General features: G+C 35.8%; 2 protein-coding genes across 2 annotated transcripts; one reads left to right on the forward strand and one right to left on the reverse strand.

The window, feature by feature from the left end:
• The first annotated feature begins 2803 nt into the window (after window positions 1-2803).
• Window positions 2804-6811, forward strand: LOC127867784 (uncharacterized). The gene is made up of 7 exons (XM_052409227.1): window positions 2804-3061; window positions 3452-3640; window positions 3897-3944; window positions 4506-4562; window positions 5246-5275; window positions 5449-5518; window positions 5778-6811. The coding sequence occupies exons 1-7, from the start codon at window positions 2836-2838 to the stop codon at window positions 5923-5925; spliced, it is 768 nt and encodes a 255-aa protein (XP_052265187.1). The 5' UTR covers window positions 2804-2835; the 3' UTR covers window positions 5926-6811.
• LOC127869867 (putative nuclease HARBI1) lies at window positions 6429-16597 on the reverse strand. The gene is made up of 6 exons (XM_052412524.1): window positions 16063-16597; window positions 7878-7979; window positions 7547-7624; window positions 7293-7399; window positions 6970-7160; window positions 6429-6678 (listed from the first exon to the last, which is right to left on the reverse strand). Exons 1-6 carry the CDS (start codon window positions 16595-16597, stop codon window positions 6675-6677), a joined length of 1017 nt encoding a protein of 338 aa, XP_052268484.1. The 3' UTR covers window positions 6429-6674.
• Window positions 16598-17835: the final 1238 nt, after the last annotated feature.

Consider the following 17835-nt stretch of genomic DNA (forward strand, 5'->3'; position numbering starts at 1 on the left):
AATGTGATGGAGGCGATTTATTATATTGTTGAAAAACTTTTGTTCAATGCATTTTCTTGCTCCAGATGCAATGAAGTATTTTATGGCATGGAAGCTTTTGCAGACCATACATGCAGCATTTTATATAACACATGATTCACATGAGTTTGGCTGGGTCATTCCAATGCCAGGCCTTTAACACATTGAAATAAATGCATGTAAAACATTTTTTGAACTGAATTGGGAAGTGTTTCTTGAAAATGTATGTATTGAATTAGGTGTTAAAACACCAAACGCACTTGAATTTGCAAACAAATGTACTGACCATCATAAAACATTCAAAATTCTGGAAATATTTTACATTTCTCTAGTTGATGAGCTGCTATTTCCGTTCATATTACACTTAAGGGAAAAAACATTGATCACACGGCAGAAAACGACTGGTTGTGGAGCAGTGAATATGTTAGAAATCCTTGTTACATATATTGTCAACAAATTACTTTCACATTTTTGCATTCTATTATGGTTTTTAGAGTAGGATGTAGAAAAGCCAACAAAAATCTCATACTAGCTGGGCGACAGAGAATGTCTCTGTTATTTTATTGCAGACACCATCCTCGCTATCAGCGCATTTTGGCAATGAATGCGTATATTGAGAACATGATGCCTTCATCATTGAAAGTGATACTGTTTAATTCATTTACTTTGAGTCGAAAAAACAATGTAGGTTATTACCAAGGTGGTGATGCTTGTCTTGAAGAAATTAACAAAGAATTCTAACGTTTAGTTTTTCCTTGATGCCTTGAGTAGAATAAAATATAATTTACTTTGTCCAAATTCAGACACACCTTTGAAAAGCAACGATGAAACCACCATTGACATGGCCGATGTTATCCTTGTTTGTGCTTTGTTCAGAGAATACCTGGCACAACCAACAGTTGAGGTTGCCACACATTAGCATGTGTATAAATAAGCTCTTATACACACACCTCATGAACATAACAGCAGAAGCAGAGGAAATGAGATCACAGTATCACAACTTTTTCTTGTATAGGGAACAGACCAAACTGCCAGTGGTGTATGTTACAGAAGAGGAAGCCAAAAACTCCATGCAGGTGAAAAACCTGTCTAAGGAAAATATTCGTAAAAAAAATATTCATGTTGCTTGAAAAAATGCCTGACAATAAAAAAAAGTTAATGGAAGATGTGTTTAACAAAACAGTGAAACTAAAAACTAAAACAGATTACATAGTATTTTATTATACAGTTCTGAAGGACCCTGCTGCTCTCGACTAGTTTTAGACTTGAAGAAGTGACACTTTCACTTTGATGTTATGTTTACTTTGAAACATTATATTAGGTCGGATGTTTTACAATTTGACAAGAAACATTGGTTTAGTGCAGAGGACTAATTTTTTTTATGCAACAGATGGGTAACAAAGGGTTACTTGCCTTGATGATTGTAGTTTTACATTTGTATAGACATGCAGAATGTTAAAATACATAGGCACAGAAAAATGTTATATGTAATCTTTTTATTTCAATTCCTTTTTGAAATAATATTAGGACCATAACACAGAAAGAAATAACAAAACAGTGATTTCGTTGCTGAAGCAATTGATTCGCTGTCAATTATGTTACTACATAAATAAATGTTGCAATATTTCTAAAAAAATCTAACATCATAAATCAATTAAAGAAAAAACAAGGTTTCATGTTCACCAATATGAAGTTCATTATCTGTTACATTTGTCTTAATTTTGGCAACAATAATAATATAACTAACAAAATAACAGAATTAAATATATAAATAAATCCTCCATACACACGAAGTACTAGTTCTACCCAGGAAACATAGTTGAGAGTGTCTCAATAAGCCTAAGTTTAAAAAAATAAAATATTTATATCTTAACATGGTTAATGCTCAGTACACGTTCTTCCGACACTTTTCAATGTACACTTACTTAAAATGCTAAAATAAATAGATTTAAACTAAATAAATACATTTACAAATGTATTAATCAATTGATTAATAAATTGATTAATTAAGAGAGTATCACAAATTACAGCGAGAATCCTGCGGAGGTAAAATACAGAACAGATGAGCTGTTTTTATTCCATCAAGGATGTTTGTCATGGAACTTAATTGCTGGGATGCTTTTTCTTGATGGAATAAAAAACCCAGCACATCTGGATTGACCCCAGAACCCACACCCCTCCTCCTCACACCCCAGCCACTCTCCTTGTAATTTGTGAGTCTTTTGATTTTTTTTGAGGAATTGAAACTTGTTTTGCAAATAGAGCATTTGTTTGTGACTTTTGGACCCTTGGACCTTATTGCACTCGTGCTTTTTTATAGGCAAATTGTCAATATGCACTTGCTGGCTATCCGGCCTCGTCATTAGTGGAAGCCTTGACCTCTTCGGCGACCAACCATATTTGGTCTTCGATGGTGTTTCCTCGCAAGTCTGGCCTGCTTGCAAGACAACGGTGCGAGATTTGCGCATGGGATGAGATCCTGACAAAATTCTCACTAATTCAGAGATCTCTTCTCAGCGCACACTCGCACCACACTTTGTGTGCAGAAGCATGGCCTATAAAGTAATAAACATCTGCAGCCAATTGTATAAATATGGATAACTTAAGCCAATCCAAAAGATAACCTTTGGTTAACTTTATCCGTTTTTGGATATGTTATCCAACGTGGTTATCCTATTGTATAAAAATGCAAGTAGCATTGGATATCTTTATCCGATTTGGTTAAAGTTAGCCAAACATAAAAAACCCACAATGCATATTTAATCTGGTTCCGGTCAATACGGTTTCGCGGAAAGTGTCATTTCAGACGACAACAAAATGGCTGAAACGCTTTCGCTTCGTAAAAAACGTTCAGTTAACTTTTCCCATGAGGAAACTGCTCTAATCCGTGAAGGTGTTATGAAATTTGACAAAGTTTTGACAAAGAAATTTTCAAGCGGCTCAACACCAGTCACCAAGAAAATTCAAGATGGGGCGTGGGCCGAAATAACGGAAAAAGTGAATTCCGTCGGTCGTGCGTGTCGCACGATTGACGACGTGAAAGGTATGCGAACGCCAACATTGATATTTTTCGGCCATTCGTTAATATGAGATATGTAAATATATGTATTTATTAATACTTAACTGATGTATTTAGGTGTTAGTATTCCACATGCCGAAGAACAACGTCCGTGCGCATGTAATCATAGCGCCGTTTGAAACGCAATATGAATCCGTATACAATTTCTAGAGACTATTATATAGAGATTATGCATAATTACAAAAATTTATAGAGCTTATTGTCATTCTTTCAATTTCAGAAATGAACAATTAGCATTTTCCGTAAATATCTGACAAGTTTCAAATTGCGCGAGTGACTGATTGTAATATGTTGCCGAGATAGAATAAGACACAATTATGTAATCAGTAATTTTATTGTGTGTTATTTATTTAGAAAAATATCGGAAAATGGTCTCGAAGGCCAGAGAGTCGCTTACGATGGAGCGAAAAAACGCCCGGCAGACGGGTGGCGGACAACCGATGAAAGACGCAGACACGGTAACGATGTCAATCATTGAAACAATGAAGGAAACGCCGTCCTTCAGTGGGATTCCGGGTGCTTCTCAATCCGAAACCACCATCGGTATGTGACCACCCGCGTACTTAATTATTAAAAAAAATAACTATATTGATTATGAAAGCTCCACTGCAATTGTACCTAATTTATAAATACAACACAATTAGATTATACCTAAATCATAAACCACTGAAAAGAATTACACTGTCGAGTGCGTAATTTTTCTGTGCCAGCAACATACATGTATCTAACTATTCTTACCTTTCATTCAATATATTCACATAATTCCATTTTAATCCATACATATTTTTATTCTCGTTAGGTGCAGTGCGCAGCGCAACAGGATTTGTTGAGCTGCTCCAACTGGATGGTAATTAAATCCAATTTATTTTAATTTCCTTTGCAAGAAACAAAACACATTCCATGTGCCTCCATGTCGCTTAAAAATCACACTGTCACTGATAAACATTACACGCTTCTATGCATAGAATTTTCTAGATTGTGTAGTCTTTTGGAAGAGTTCATTTTTTTCGTAGGTTAATTGATACTAAAATAATCAATACTATGTACGCAAATGCCTTTAATGATTAGCGAGAAATTGGCATTATAATCGTACTATTAATATTCTTTCCCATTGTGTCACACCGGTCTTTACTGACAATAAAGTAGTGACGTCACCATCTATGTATAGAATGATTCTTTCCTGCAAGTATGCTTATAATCTGAGAAATCGTGCGTTTGTTTATAAAAGTGTTACATGCTCTTGTATGTGACATCTCCACGACTCCGACATTGGCGTAGGTCAGTTTGCCAAGGCAAATGAGGCTACTTAAGGGGAATACATAATATTGTTACTTTTAATAATATTTAAATATATTTATAAATCATTTTTTATATATATTTCAATGATGTTCATGTATTTACATTCTAGACTTCCTCAACTTTGCTGACGATATTCGTCCATTCGACGATGATGAAACAGTAAATGGTAAGTTATATTGTTACTTTTACTTTTTTAAATACATGACTTTGTAATAGCAACATGTCAATGAAAGTTAGATAGCTTGTCATTAATGTTCACTTTCATTCAACAATGATAAGCAATTAATATGGAGCATTAAGAAAAACACACAAATGACATTACATAACAATTTATCACTAAATAAATCAAGTATTATTTATTTATTGTTGTACATGCATCAAAACATGGCTTTAACAATAGTAATAATTTACTTACACATTTATATAAAACAAAATTTAACATTTTGAAATCAGTGATTTTGTTTGCCCAAAATTACAGCCTCTTACAAAATGTTTCCCAAATGCAAAAAGTTAAAAAAAAGGTTGTTTCTTAACAGCAAAAAGTAACTTTTTTTCCAATTGTTGATCCACAGTCACAATTTTTTATTGCACTGATTTGTTTCAAGCTTTAAAAAAAATAAGTTGCACAGCTTGACTACTAACTTTTGAAATTGAGTTGCCCAGGCCAAAATCTACTTGCCCCGGGCTCACGGTCAACCACTAATTTCCATCCCTGATGCAGTTATAAATAATTGATATACTGTTGCTCTTAATCATATTGACTATATATGTTTAAAAAAATCACAGGAAATTATAATAAGTTAATATTGTTTTCTAAATTATTAATAAATGATTTCATTTTTTTTCCAGAAACATCAAAAGACAGCAGTGCAGATCAAGGTAAATATCATAATTGGCTTATACAATCAAGAAACGCCTATTGACCACACTTATGAAGTTAATAAGATAAGTTAAATGCATTAAATTAAAGTGTTTTATTCCATAGAAAATATTGAAACTTAACATTGTAAATAAGTATTTAACAAGATGTAAAATAAATATCTGCATTTCAGTTCTTAGTGTGCCTGTTCCTGGGAATAATAAGGAAATTAAACCAAGCAGGAATCCAGCTATTGGTAAAAGGTATATCCTAATTTTTTTCTCATTTGTTACATATTCAAACTTGGTGTAATAATTTCATTTATTTAATAAATTTAATAATACCATTAAGGAAATCAAATTTAAATGGGAAAACTCTTAGACCTTACTTAGATTTAAAAATCAACATAAACACTGCAGATGTATGACATAATAAATAAGATTTTGTTATTAAGTTATAATAACTTATTATTTATAAATGTTTATGGTAAAAAATGCTGCAAAGCACTTTCCTATAAATCAGGAAAGAGCAGACCCTGAGGGAACTGCAGATGGCATATTATGCTGGAGCCATTGCAGTTCAACAGGAAAAGTTGCTCCTTATGAAATCCCAGAGAGAGTTTTTTGAGGAGGGAAAGCTCATGATGGCATTTGCCAAAGACAAACTGTAAAAGAATGTCATCAAACAACATTTTTTATCATTTTGAAAAAAAATAATTCTAAAAATGATAATAAATGATACAAATTACATTTGTAGCCGGGTTTTGTGTAAACAACCCAATGGGTTTTAAGTTCCAAGTTTTTAATATATGTGAATGATGGTCAGTGACCAAGACTTAGTGTAGAAAGTGGCAATTGAAAATAGCCAACTACAACATCTACCTCTTGCAAGGTTTTACATACAAGTGACTTAACATTTAGTTACTATTTAAAATTATATGGATGAATATGAAATAATCTCACAATAAACACAAAAATGTAAATAAAGTAAGTTAGAGAGTAGACACTCAGTTGTAGACAGTGTTTACAAGGTGCATGAGAAAATTCCTGACTTATATTTAAATACATCTGTTCAATCAGCTGATGGCTGACCTAGTTGTCAGTTAAATGTAAGCATAATGGATCTCTATAATTATGCACAGGGAAAATAATTAAAATTATTAAACTATATATTTATGAACACATTTTAAAGACTTGTTTTGTCTTTATCAGATGTAAATGAACACACATTTTATAGACTTGTTTTGTCTTTATCAGATGTAAATGAACACACATTTTATAGACTTGTTTTTTCTTTATCAGATGTAAATGAACACACATTTTTAAGACTTGTTTTGTCTATGTCCGTACATCAGTCTGAATACTATTACGCCATACATAGATCAAGTCACCCATGGTGCCTTGTAATGTCCGTCCGTCTTCATCTGCAATTAATGTTATTTATTGATGATTAGTTTTATTACTCATTATTATTGTTATTAATATTGTTATAAATATTATTATTTATTTATGTTATAAATGGTTTTTTAATATTCAATATTATTATTAATATTATAATTATTGTGCATTGCTTATTAATGTAATGCTTTTGTTCATTTTAAGCTAGATTTAAACAGCCTTTTACTTGCTAAGTAAAATATTTTTAACAAATTTATTGCACATAGTCATAACATTTGTTTCATGTATTCTTAGCATTGAATGAATTATTTTCAAACCTGAAATAGTTTGCAGTTATTGCATCCCTGATAGCCTGCCCGTCAGGGTTACCCTCAAGCTGGACAAGTGGTGGAGGTTGAGGGTCTTCTTCCTCTGGGAATGCCTCCCTCTCACCCCATGCCTTAGCGAGATTGTGCAATACTACACATGCCAGAATTATTTTTGTTACCTTGCCCGGCTTCATTCGTACCTTAATGTTTAAAGAACATTATTAAACATTTTTTAATTAAAATAAGTTAATTTAGTGCATATTTTTAGATATTTCATGATATTAAACATAAATGTTTTAGTGCTTATTAACACATTAATACTTAATTAATACCTCTCCATGAAGGACATGAAACCTCCGCTTCAGTACACCGAATGCTCTTTCGATAACATTTCTTGTCTTTGCATGTGCGTCATTGAACATCTGTTGCTGTAGGGATCCTGGTGTAAATATGCTATAGTTACAATATTAATTTCAAACATATAACATCAAAATGAACTTAGACATGTGTTATAAGAAAAGATTCAGTACAATGTATTTTGTAAAGACCGGTAAATGGATAAGGTGTTCAACAGAGAAGCACTCACCAGGATGCAGGTAAGGTGTCATGAGAAACTTCCTGCATGGATAGGCACTGTCCCCTAACACAATTCCATCCTCCAAACCTTTGAACAGAACAATTAAACAACAATTACAGAATGATCCTCTTCTAAATGTATATAATTTTTGGGGGAGATCAAAGGAACGTTCCCAGTGGGGTTCGAACCCATGACATCCAGTTCGCTAGGCGGACATCCATTACGTCACGGCGAATAACCTTTTATAAGTATACATTTATAAATGAGAAACAGGAACATGCAGAACAATAAATGAAATAGCATTAAAAAAAAATCAATCCATTTTAGAATATGCGCTTACCATGATGATGGGCTTCCAAATAATCAGATAGTACTGAGGTTCTGAAAACATGAGCATCATGAGTACTTCCAGGCCATGTGGCATTTATGCTGGTGAATACACCTGAAATATGATTACATAGAATATAATGTATGCAATTTAACTTTAGACATTCCGTTGCAGTAAATCATTCAAATAGTATGATACATCTTATTATTAAAATGTAGCAAGAAAATAATTCTTTGTAGCCTCTTTTACTGTATATTCATCCACTTAAGAGTGAAATTGACTTATTCTACTGAATGAAAAAAAATTCACCACAAGTGAGACATTTAATTAGACATTTTATATCTTTCCAACAAAAGTATGGCAAAATAATTTACAACGCATGTGAGGTTTACCGCATTAAGTTTAGTGGCGTGTAACCTTGTTTGTTGAGTCAATTCGATTCGGCATAACTTTAGTTTATCGTTTGGCTTCCGTTCTTCAACGGCGTGGTCTCGCAGCCTTTTCAGGCGTATAATACTGTTTGTACAAGCTGTATACCACAACAGTGTACGTATAATTATTGTATACCCCAAGCCAGTTATTCTAAATTAGCACTTTCATATGTTTATTCAGTATAAGTCATTTTTACAGTTTTGATGATGTTTTCGTACACGTGACGTTACGTACCAAGCTTTTTGAACATTTGTTCTAGTATTATTACTTTTATGTAATGAAAACTCTTTTTGATAGTATAAATTAATGTCACTGATATTAAGGGTTAAACGTTAAAATAATTGTGTGAATGTGAATCTGATTGATATCTTATATCATTGTGTTTCAGTCTAAACCTGTGAATAGTATCATGAATGGTGTGAATACAGAGTGAAAATATTCCTGGTTGTACTATTCCTGGTTGTATTATGCCTTTGAGGCATAAAAGTTTAGAACTGTTCACGTACAATTTGTACAAGGAAGATGAACTGTGTATCCCTACACGAAGTAAATAATCTGATGACCAGATGACAGTGGTACATGTACTTGATGTGATTTCAGTTAAATGACTTTCAGAGTTAGAACATTAACGTGGAAAGCCATGGGTTCTTACGAAGAGAAGGTAACCAAGTTTGAATCTCAGCTTGAAAAACATTGGAAGGTCTTCTCAGATAGTATTGAAGAAAATGGAAACATTGTCGAGTTAGACGAAATTCAAATTAAGTCGTTGAAGACTCAAATTGTGACAGATTTTAGAGAAGTTGATAGGATTGCCACAGAATTTCGAAGATTTCTTGAAAACACAAGAACGAAAGAAAGCATTGATAAAGATCGTGAAATTGCAGACAAATTAATTAGTTACCGTCAAATAACCAATGACTTTTTACGGTCTCTCAATCAGTCAGACGCTAAATCGTCTAGTTCGAGAACATCAAGTCAAGCCAGACTTAGAGCTGCTAAAGCACGTGTGGCCTTCGCGGAAGAACAAGCTTATTTAGAGAAAAAGAGAGCAGATGTCGAAAGACAAAAAGCAGAGCTGGAAATAGATTTGAAACTTCTGCAACAAAAAAGGGAGGCTGCACTCACAGAGGCAGAGTGCGAAAGTGTTAATGAAATTCCTGAACTTCCTGAAACTACAAAGAAACAACTAACTGCGGAATTCATTAACAATTTACCAGATAATGTAAACGTTGTGAATGAAACTGCAAGTGATCTAACAAAATGTCTGCTAAAAAAGGACTTGCTCTATTCAAGAATAACTTCATTCAATGACCAACCTGAAAACTACAATTCATGGAGACAGACTTTTAAAGCAGTCATGAGTGAAATTAGTGCCTCGCCGAGTGAGGAAATCGATATGTTGATAAAGTGGCTGGGTCCAACCAGTTAAAGACAAGCACTTTCCCTAAAATCAGCATATATCACTGATCCAGTAGAAGGACTTAACAAGGTTTGGACAAGACTAGATGAAAGGTTTGGCTCTCCCGAAAGTGTCTACCATGCTACCATGAAAAGACTGTCAGCTTTTCCCAAGATACCACCAAGGAATCCAACATTACTTTACGATCTGTCGGATCTGTTGTCCGAGATAGAGGGACTCAAAACCAACCCCAAGTTTTCCACAATATTATCATATTTTGATGCAGCGATAGGTATCAACCCCATAGTGTGTAAACTTCCGCACAACATTCAGGAGAAGTGGACCGCAGCAGCAACAAGGTACAAAGAAGTCAACAATGTTGCTTTCCCTCCCTTCAGTGAATTCTCGAAATTCATTCGACAACAGAGTAAGATAAGAAATGACCCAAGTTTCCATTACGAGACCGAGAGTCCGACGTTTGCGAATAGGTCTACTGCCGTAAACTCATGTCGTCACGAGAAACCACCAGTAACAGTCAAGAAGACATCGGTTCCTGAAAACAAGTGTCCCATACACAGAACACCACACACACTACAAGAGTGCAGAGTGTTTCAGGAAATGCCATACGAAAGTAGAAGAAAGTTGCTCAGTGAAAAAAGGTTGTGTTTCAAGTGTTATAGTAGTCAACATGTGGCCAAAGAATGTGGCAAAGATCTTTCTCATAGTGTCTATCAGAGTGATATTAAGAGGAATTCAGGAGCATCAGGGTACGACAAGAATCCAAGAGTCACCCCTCAACCTTCAGTATTCCAAGGCGGGGAGCAGAAGCCAACAGTGTCTGCTTCATGTACAGAGATAGAAATCTGTGAATCACAGTTTTGTTCAAAATCATGTTCAAAAATTGTTCTTGCAAATGTGTACTCTGAAAAACAATTCTGATCATATGACTAGATGTTATTGTATTATTGATGAGCAAAGCAATAGATCTTTGATCAAACCAGAGCTCTTCTCATTGTTAGGCATTACTGGTGACAATTATGAATATGTGCTTAAAACATGTGGAGGTAGCAAAGTTGTTAGTGGCCGCAGGGCTAGCAATGTTGTTGTTGAATCACTTGATGGTAGTTGTTCCTATACTTTGCCAACTCTTATAGAGTGTTCTGACATACCAAATGATAAAAATGAGATTTGCACACCAGACAATGCTAGATGTCATGATCATTTGAAAAACATTGCTGATTATTTGCCAGATTTTGATGCTCAGACTGATGTATTGTTGTTGTTAGGTCGAGATGTAATAGAAGCACACCATGTGTTCGATCAAGTGCTTGGCCCTCCGGGTGCACCTTTTGCTCAGCGCTTAGGTTTGGGATGGGTAGTTGTTGGTGAATTATGTCTAGGTCAAATGCATGTACCAACTGTTGTAAATGTAAACAAGACATATGTACTTGATGATGGCAGAACCTCATTGTTTCAGCCTTGTTGTGATCATGTTTTGTCCGTGAAAGATCCGTTGTTCATTCGAACCCCTTCAGATGACAAGGTTTCCCTATCGATTGATGATCGAGAGTTTCTTAGTTGCATGGATGAGAAAGTCCATAAGAATTCTGATGGTAGTTGGGTTGCGCCTTTGCCTTTACGTTCAGACCGACCTCGGTTACCCAATAACAAGACTCAGGCTGTAAGAAGGACAGAATCTCTTCTCAAAGGTCTAGAGAAGGATCCTGGTAAGAAAACTCACTTTTTTGAGTTCATGGATAAGTTGTTTAAGAACAAACATGCTGAGTTAGCCCCTGATTTAGGTCCAAATGAAGAATGTTGGTATTTGCCAATATTTGGGGTGTATCACCCAAAGAAACCCAGTCAAGTTAGGGTTGTATTTGACTCGTCGGCCAAGTTTGAGGGTATTTCTCTCAATTCTGTGCTTTTACAAGGCCCAGACTTTACAAATAGTTTGCTTGGGGTCCTGCTCAGGTTTAGGAAAGATAAGATAGCTATTGTAGCTGATATAGAGCAGATGTTCTATTCATTCAGTGTAGAAGAGAGTCATAGAAATCTGATTAGATTCTTTTGGTTCCTGGACAATGATCCATCAAAAGAGTTAGTTGAATACCGTATGTGTAAGCATGTGTTCGGAAACAGTCCGTCACCAGCAATTGCCACGTACTGTCTTAGGAAGTCTGTTGAGGAGTCTGATAGTGAGGTCAAATCGTTTGTTAACAGAGACTTCTATGTCGATGATGGGTTGTCATCGCAGCCAACAGTAGAGAAAGCAGTTGATCTAGTTCAAAGAACTCAAAAATATTTGAGTGCTAGTAAGTTGCGTTTGCACAAGATCGCTTCAAATAGTCCAGAAGTTCTGAAACAGTTTCCCAATGATGACTTAGCTAAAGGTTTAAAAGATATAGACCTTGATTGTGGTGAATTACCAATTCAGCGTAGCTTAGGAATTGTGTGGAGCATAGAAAATGATCGTTTCATGTTCAAAGTAGACATGTCAGCTCAAGCTGTCAATAAGAGAGGTATTCTGTCAACAATTAACAGTTTGTTCGATCCGCTAGGATTTCTAGCCCCCGTAGTGCTTGAAGGAAGATTGATCCTTCGAGAATTAGTATCTACTAAGGTAGATTGGGATGAAACTATTCCCCAGGACATTGCTAGGAAATGGGAAAACTGGATTAGTAAAGTAGCTAAGGTTACGTCTCTTGACATTCGTAGGAGTTACTTTGAGGGCTCAATACGTGAGATGTCTGGACTTGAGTTGCATGTGTTTGCAGATGCTTCAGTTAGTGCAATTTCGGCAGTGGTGTATGTACTAGGGAATGCCTCAAACGGGGATAGACAAATAGGTTTCGTGTTGGGCAAAAGTAAATTGGCCCCAGAGCATGGTCACAGTGTCCCTAGGTTAGAGCTGTGTGCAGCAGTGTTAGCCTGTCAATTGTACCAATGTGTGTCGGAGCAGCTTGCCGTCAGTTTAACCAAGGTAGTGTTTTACACAGATAGTAGGGTGGTGCTCGGCTACATATGTAACAAAACAAGACGATTCTATCAGTATGTCAGTAATCGTGTTCAAAAGATTTTGCATGTTAGCAGTCCAAATCAATGGAACCATGTTCCCACCGAGTTAAACCCAGCAGACATAGGGAGTAGAGGAGCTAATGTTGAACAGCTAAAGCAGAGTTCATGGTTAGTAGGACCAAATTTCCTTCTAGAGGAATGTCTGTCAAATCCTGAGCATTATCCTCTTATTGAACCAGATTACGATAAGGAAATTCGTCCTGAAGTGGTAGTCAGGTCAACCAAAGTTGTTGTAGGGCAGTCGCTTGCTAGAAAAATTAGTTAGTTCTCTACCTTTGATACGTTAGTTAGAGCCCTGTCGACTCTCAGACACATAGCAGTTTCTTACCACAAGAACCTGCCTTGTAAAGGTTGGCACCTTTGTCCTGCAGCTAAGGATGTGCAGTTAAGGAATGAGGTCAAACTGTCATTGTACCGTGATGTCCAACTTGAATTTTACAGTAAAGAGGTTGAATGTCTCTCAGTTGGTAAGGCCCTACCTAGAGATAGTACCATTTTGTCTCTAGATCCAAAGCTTGGTTCTGATGGATTATTGCATGTTGGTGGTCGTCTGAGTAGAAGCAAGTTACCTTTGCTAGAGAAAAACCCAATAGTCCTACCAGGTAAACATGCCCTGTCTAGACTTTTGGTAGAACATCACCATAATTTGGTTCATCACCAAGGTAGAACATTTACTGAAGGTGCAGTCAGATCTGCAGGACTTTGGATCACTGGGGGTAAACGTCTCGTGTCATCAGTCATTCAGAAATGTGTAGTATGTAGACGACTAAGAGGACGTTTTGAATGTCAGAAAATGTCTGACTTACCTGAGGATAGGGTAGAGGAAGCATCACCCTTTAGCTATGTAGGTGTTGATGTTTTTGGCCCTTGGGAGGTGGTAGCTAGGCGGACCAGGGGTGGACATGCAGCTTCCAAGAGATGGGCTGTTCTGTTCACGTGTTTGGTTTTAAGGGCTGTCCATATTGAGGTTTTAGAGGATTTATCTTCTTCAGCCTTTACAAATGCTCTCCGTAGGTTTGTTTCGGTCCGAGGCAAGGTCAAAATGTATCGCTTGGATCGTGGCACTAACTTTGTTGGGGCCATTGATAACATTCAAGTTACAGCCATTAATGTAGAGGATGAAAGTGTAAAGGGATATCTTAAGAAGTCTGGTTCAGTCTGGGTATTCAACAGCCCTCATAGTTCACATATGGGAGGGGTCTGGGAACGGATGATAGGTGTTGCACGTCGGATCTTAGAAGCAATGTTACTTGGAGTGAAGAGCTTGTCTCATGATGTACTTGTGACCTTGATGGCTGAAGTGTCAGCTATCATCAATTCGCGCCCTATAGTGCCAGTCTCAAATGACCCTGAGGTCCCTGATGTGTTAAGCCCTTCGGCTCTTCTCAATCAAAAGTTGGAGTGTGATCAAGTGTCCCTTGGTAACATGGATGTTAAAGATTTGTACAGAAGTCAATGGCAGCAAGTGCAGTATCTTGCTAATCAGTTTTGGGTCCGTTGGAGAAAAGAATATCTCCAGTCCTTGCAAGGTCGTAGGATATGGCATGAAGATCATGACCCTCTTAGGGTGGGCGATGTCGTACTTCTACGAGATGCAGAAGTTGCTCGAAACTTTTGGCCTATGGCCAGAGTAACGAGAACATTTCCAAGTCAAGATGGTTGTGTCCGCAAAGTGGAGGTCTGTGTTGCTAAAGACAAACAGAAGGTCTTTTATACTAGACCAGTTGTTGAGTTGGTGCTGCTTGTTAGTGCAGGCTCCAGTTAAGCATCAAGTTATGAAAAAGTGTAACATTTACTGACAGTATGGTTATATTGAGGTGTATTGAACTACTGGATAAGGTATATCCATATAAGATGTTAGCATTTAAATTGTTAGGATATAACATAAGATTACATGTGTAATGCTGTATTTTTTGTAAGTCTAGAGTGTATGTATGTACTATGTTCTTAAACTGATAATTGTGTATGTAAGAATGCAGAATATTCATTCATGAAAGTGTTATTTTGAGAAATAACAGGCGGGGAGTGTGAGGTTTACCGCATTAAGTTTAGTGGCGTGTAACCTTGTTTGTTGAGTCAATTCGATTCGGCATAACTTTAGTTTATCGTTTGGCTTCCGTTCTTCAACGGCGTAGTCTCGCAGCCTTTTTAGGCGTATAATACTGTTTGTACAAGCTGTATACCACAACAGTGTACGTATAATTATTGTATACCCCAAGCCAGTTATTCTAAATTAGCACTTTCATATGTTTATTCAGTATAAGTCATTTTTACAGTTTTGATGATGTTTTCGTACACGTGACGTTACGAACCAAGCTTTTTGAACATTTGTTCTAGTATTATTACTTTTATGTAATGAAAACTCTTTTTGATAGTATAAATTAATGTCACTGATATTAAGTGTTAAACGTTAAAATAATTGTGTGAATGTGAATCTGATTGATATCTTATATCATTGTGTTTCAGTCTAAACCTGTGAATAGTATCATGAATGGTGTGAATACAGAGTGAAAATATTCCTGGTTGTACTATTCCTGGTTGTATTATGCCTTTGAGGCATAAAAACGCACACCCTAGCAACCAGTAATTTGTCTGTATCTTTCCTATCAATCTGTTCAATCAACATTTTTATAGGAAAACATAAATCTTTTGAAGTAATTTTGATATAATCATTAAAAAATATATCTTATAGACTAATAAACACAAAAACACTGTTTAAAAGTGAATATTTTCAAAATTATTGTTTTTTCTCTAACAAAATCTAAAATTCACATGTTTTTAACCAAAATAGAACATCTATGTTGTATGTTTTTTAAATAAGCATTACTTACTTAATGTTTTTTCAGAAAAATGTCATAATTACCAAAATAAGGGGGTGGATGAATTTATAGGGTTGGATGAATAGAGAGGAAAGAAGGCTATTAGAATTCCCTGTCTTGTGCCTCTATAATACAAAGGATCAGACTATATTTAAACCATGAAACAGACTACCTATCTTTATTTAGAATCGTTACGTCATTTGAACTGAGTACATGTGAGTTTTTGGGCGCAAAATATGCATTACACTGTGGAAATTTGGACTTAAAGGACGTGTGTTAAACGAAAAACGGAATTATAATAAATCGTACCAGATCATAAGTAAGTGTTACGGAATCTTTGATCTGGTGTGTAAAACAGCAGGATGCATATAAATATAAATAAATGGATTTATAAAATGAAGGGATACTCAAACTTGAAGGTAAGAACTAAAATTATGTTTTGAATTTTAGTGTACAAATTGATAAATACCTCGATGGTCGCACGTTGCCTGTACATTGACACTGTGATAGTGCTTTCTGTTCACATATTGCTCCTCGTGTTCATGGGGAGCAATGATGCGAACGTGCGTTCCGTCGATCGCCGCAATTACAGACGGAAATCCAGCGATTTTGAAAAAATTCTGTTTAATAATTGATTTATGTCTGTCCGTCGTCGGAAATTTAATTGTTTGGTCTTTCAGGTCACACAGTTCGTCAGTTACTCTGGTCACTACCCTTGAAACCGTGGCAATGTCCGACCCAAAAGTATCCCCTATTAATTGCAAAAAATTTCCAGAAGCAAAAAATCTCAGTGTTATCAATATTTGCTGCCTCGGTGTCAAGGGTTGATTCCGTCCAGTTGGTCTCTCAAGTCTATGTCCGATCAGTCGTTCTATGCGGTCAATGCTGTCAGGTGTAAATCTAAATCGTCGTCGTATTTCTTCAGGGTCGTCAGTTTCCGTAAATCTGTCTATTCGTCGAAATTGTCTTGGTCGTCTAGCGTTCGGTATGTCAAAGTCAGCCATTTTGTCAGCGCGTTCTTCATTTGGATAAAGATAACCGACGTCAAATATCTTGGCTAAATCTTATCCAAAACTTAACCAGAACGTGAACCGTTTTGGATAACTATTTTTTTATACAATCGCTAACCAAAAAAGATATCCTAAAATTGAAGATAACCAAAAGTTATCCGCTGGATAAGAGTTATCCATATTTATACAATTGGCTGCTGTTGTAAACCAGTTAAAGTAGCTGAAATGAAGAATATTTGAGATATAAGTTTATGAGTTTATTCTGAACGTTTACCAATATATTTAAAGGAATAATAAAATTAAAGGCAATTACAACCTTTCTTATGAGTAATAACAACATTGAATACTCCTGTTGAGAAACCCAGACAACATTTCACTTTTTTCCTGTTAGATATTTCAGATATTTCTTTTGCTAACCTGTTTCTTTACGGTTTTCATCCTTTTTGAAAACGATTTCTGTCTCGCCAGCTTGTCTGATATTCTGTCTTCCGATATCGCCCCTTGATGATGCCTTGGACTGATCACCTGTTTTAAATGTTAATATTTTTTCATGTTATTTTGTTAAAATGAAGAAATATTAAAATGTGACAATTCAATTTTGGGGTACATTTTGGTCACATATTGTAATATTATTAAGAGATAATTTTATGATGATTTATTACCTGTTCTTCAATTATGACAGCCTGTGGTGCGATTCCTCAAGTAACAACCTCTGACCTAATGTCCATGAGGTCCAGGAATGTGGTATCAAGCTGCCAATCTTGATTGGATTTCAATTGGCTGTGATGTAGATTCTGAGACATATTAGCTATCAGTGTTACATAACAAGAAAAAAATACTTCAGTAGCATATTGGTGCTCTGCAACACCAACACCATCTTAATGTTTTTAATTATAATGGTTGTGGTGGTTTTCTGCTGTTACTAGTGGCATTGGAGTTGGTGATTATCTTGCCTTTGATCACTGATTACAATGGTAGTGATAATGATGCTGATGATGTTATAATGATGATGATGATGATTATAATAATGTTGGTTATGATGAAAGTGGGAGAAAGCATCAATATCTTAAAACTTTCATTGGCTCCAGAAGATCGATGTTTGACCACGTTAATTCTCCCTATTGGGAGAATTTATTGATTACCCCAAAGTGGTTCGTAAAATATTTATAACGTCCCTACCTCAGAAAATGGCGGCGTTTTCAAACCGAGCGAAGACGCTCTTTTTTATCTTC

The sequence above is a fragment of the Dreissena polymorpha genome, chromosome 2, assembly GCF_020536995.1.
Source record: "Dreissena polymorpha isolate Duluth1 chromosome 2, UMN_Dpol_1.0, whole genome shotgun sequence".
Taxonomy (NCBI): Eukaryota; Metazoa; Mollusca; class Bivalvia; order Myida; family Dreissenidae; genus Dreissena; species Dreissena polymorpha.

Bases quoted from the DNA above. Each gene is read 5' to 3' on its own strand.
- LOC127869867 (XM_052412524.1), bottom strand. From the start codon at position 16,597: ATGGCTGACTTTGACATACCGAACGCTAGACGACCAAGACAATTTCGA. The intron at 7,625-7,877 runs GTAAGCGCATAT...TTCTGTTCAAAG, and splicing joins TTTGGAAGCCCATCATCATG to GTTTGGAGGATGGAATTGTG. The intron at 7,400-7,546 runs GTGAGTGCTTCT...TATTTACACCAG, and splicing joins GACACCTTACCTGCATCCTG to GATCCCTACAGCAACAGATG.
- LOC127867784 (XM_052409227.1), top strand. From the start codon at position 2,836: ATGGCTGAAACGCTTTCGCTTCGTAAAAAACGTTCAGTTAACTTTTCC. The intron at 3,641-3,896 runs GTATGTGACCAC...TATTCTCGTTAG, and splicing joins TCAATCCGAAACCACCATCG to GTGCAGTGCGCAGCGCAACA. The intron at 4,563-5,245 runs GTAAGTTATATT...TTTTTTTTCCAG, and splicing joins CGATGATGAAACAGTAAATG to AAACATCAAAAGACAGCAGT.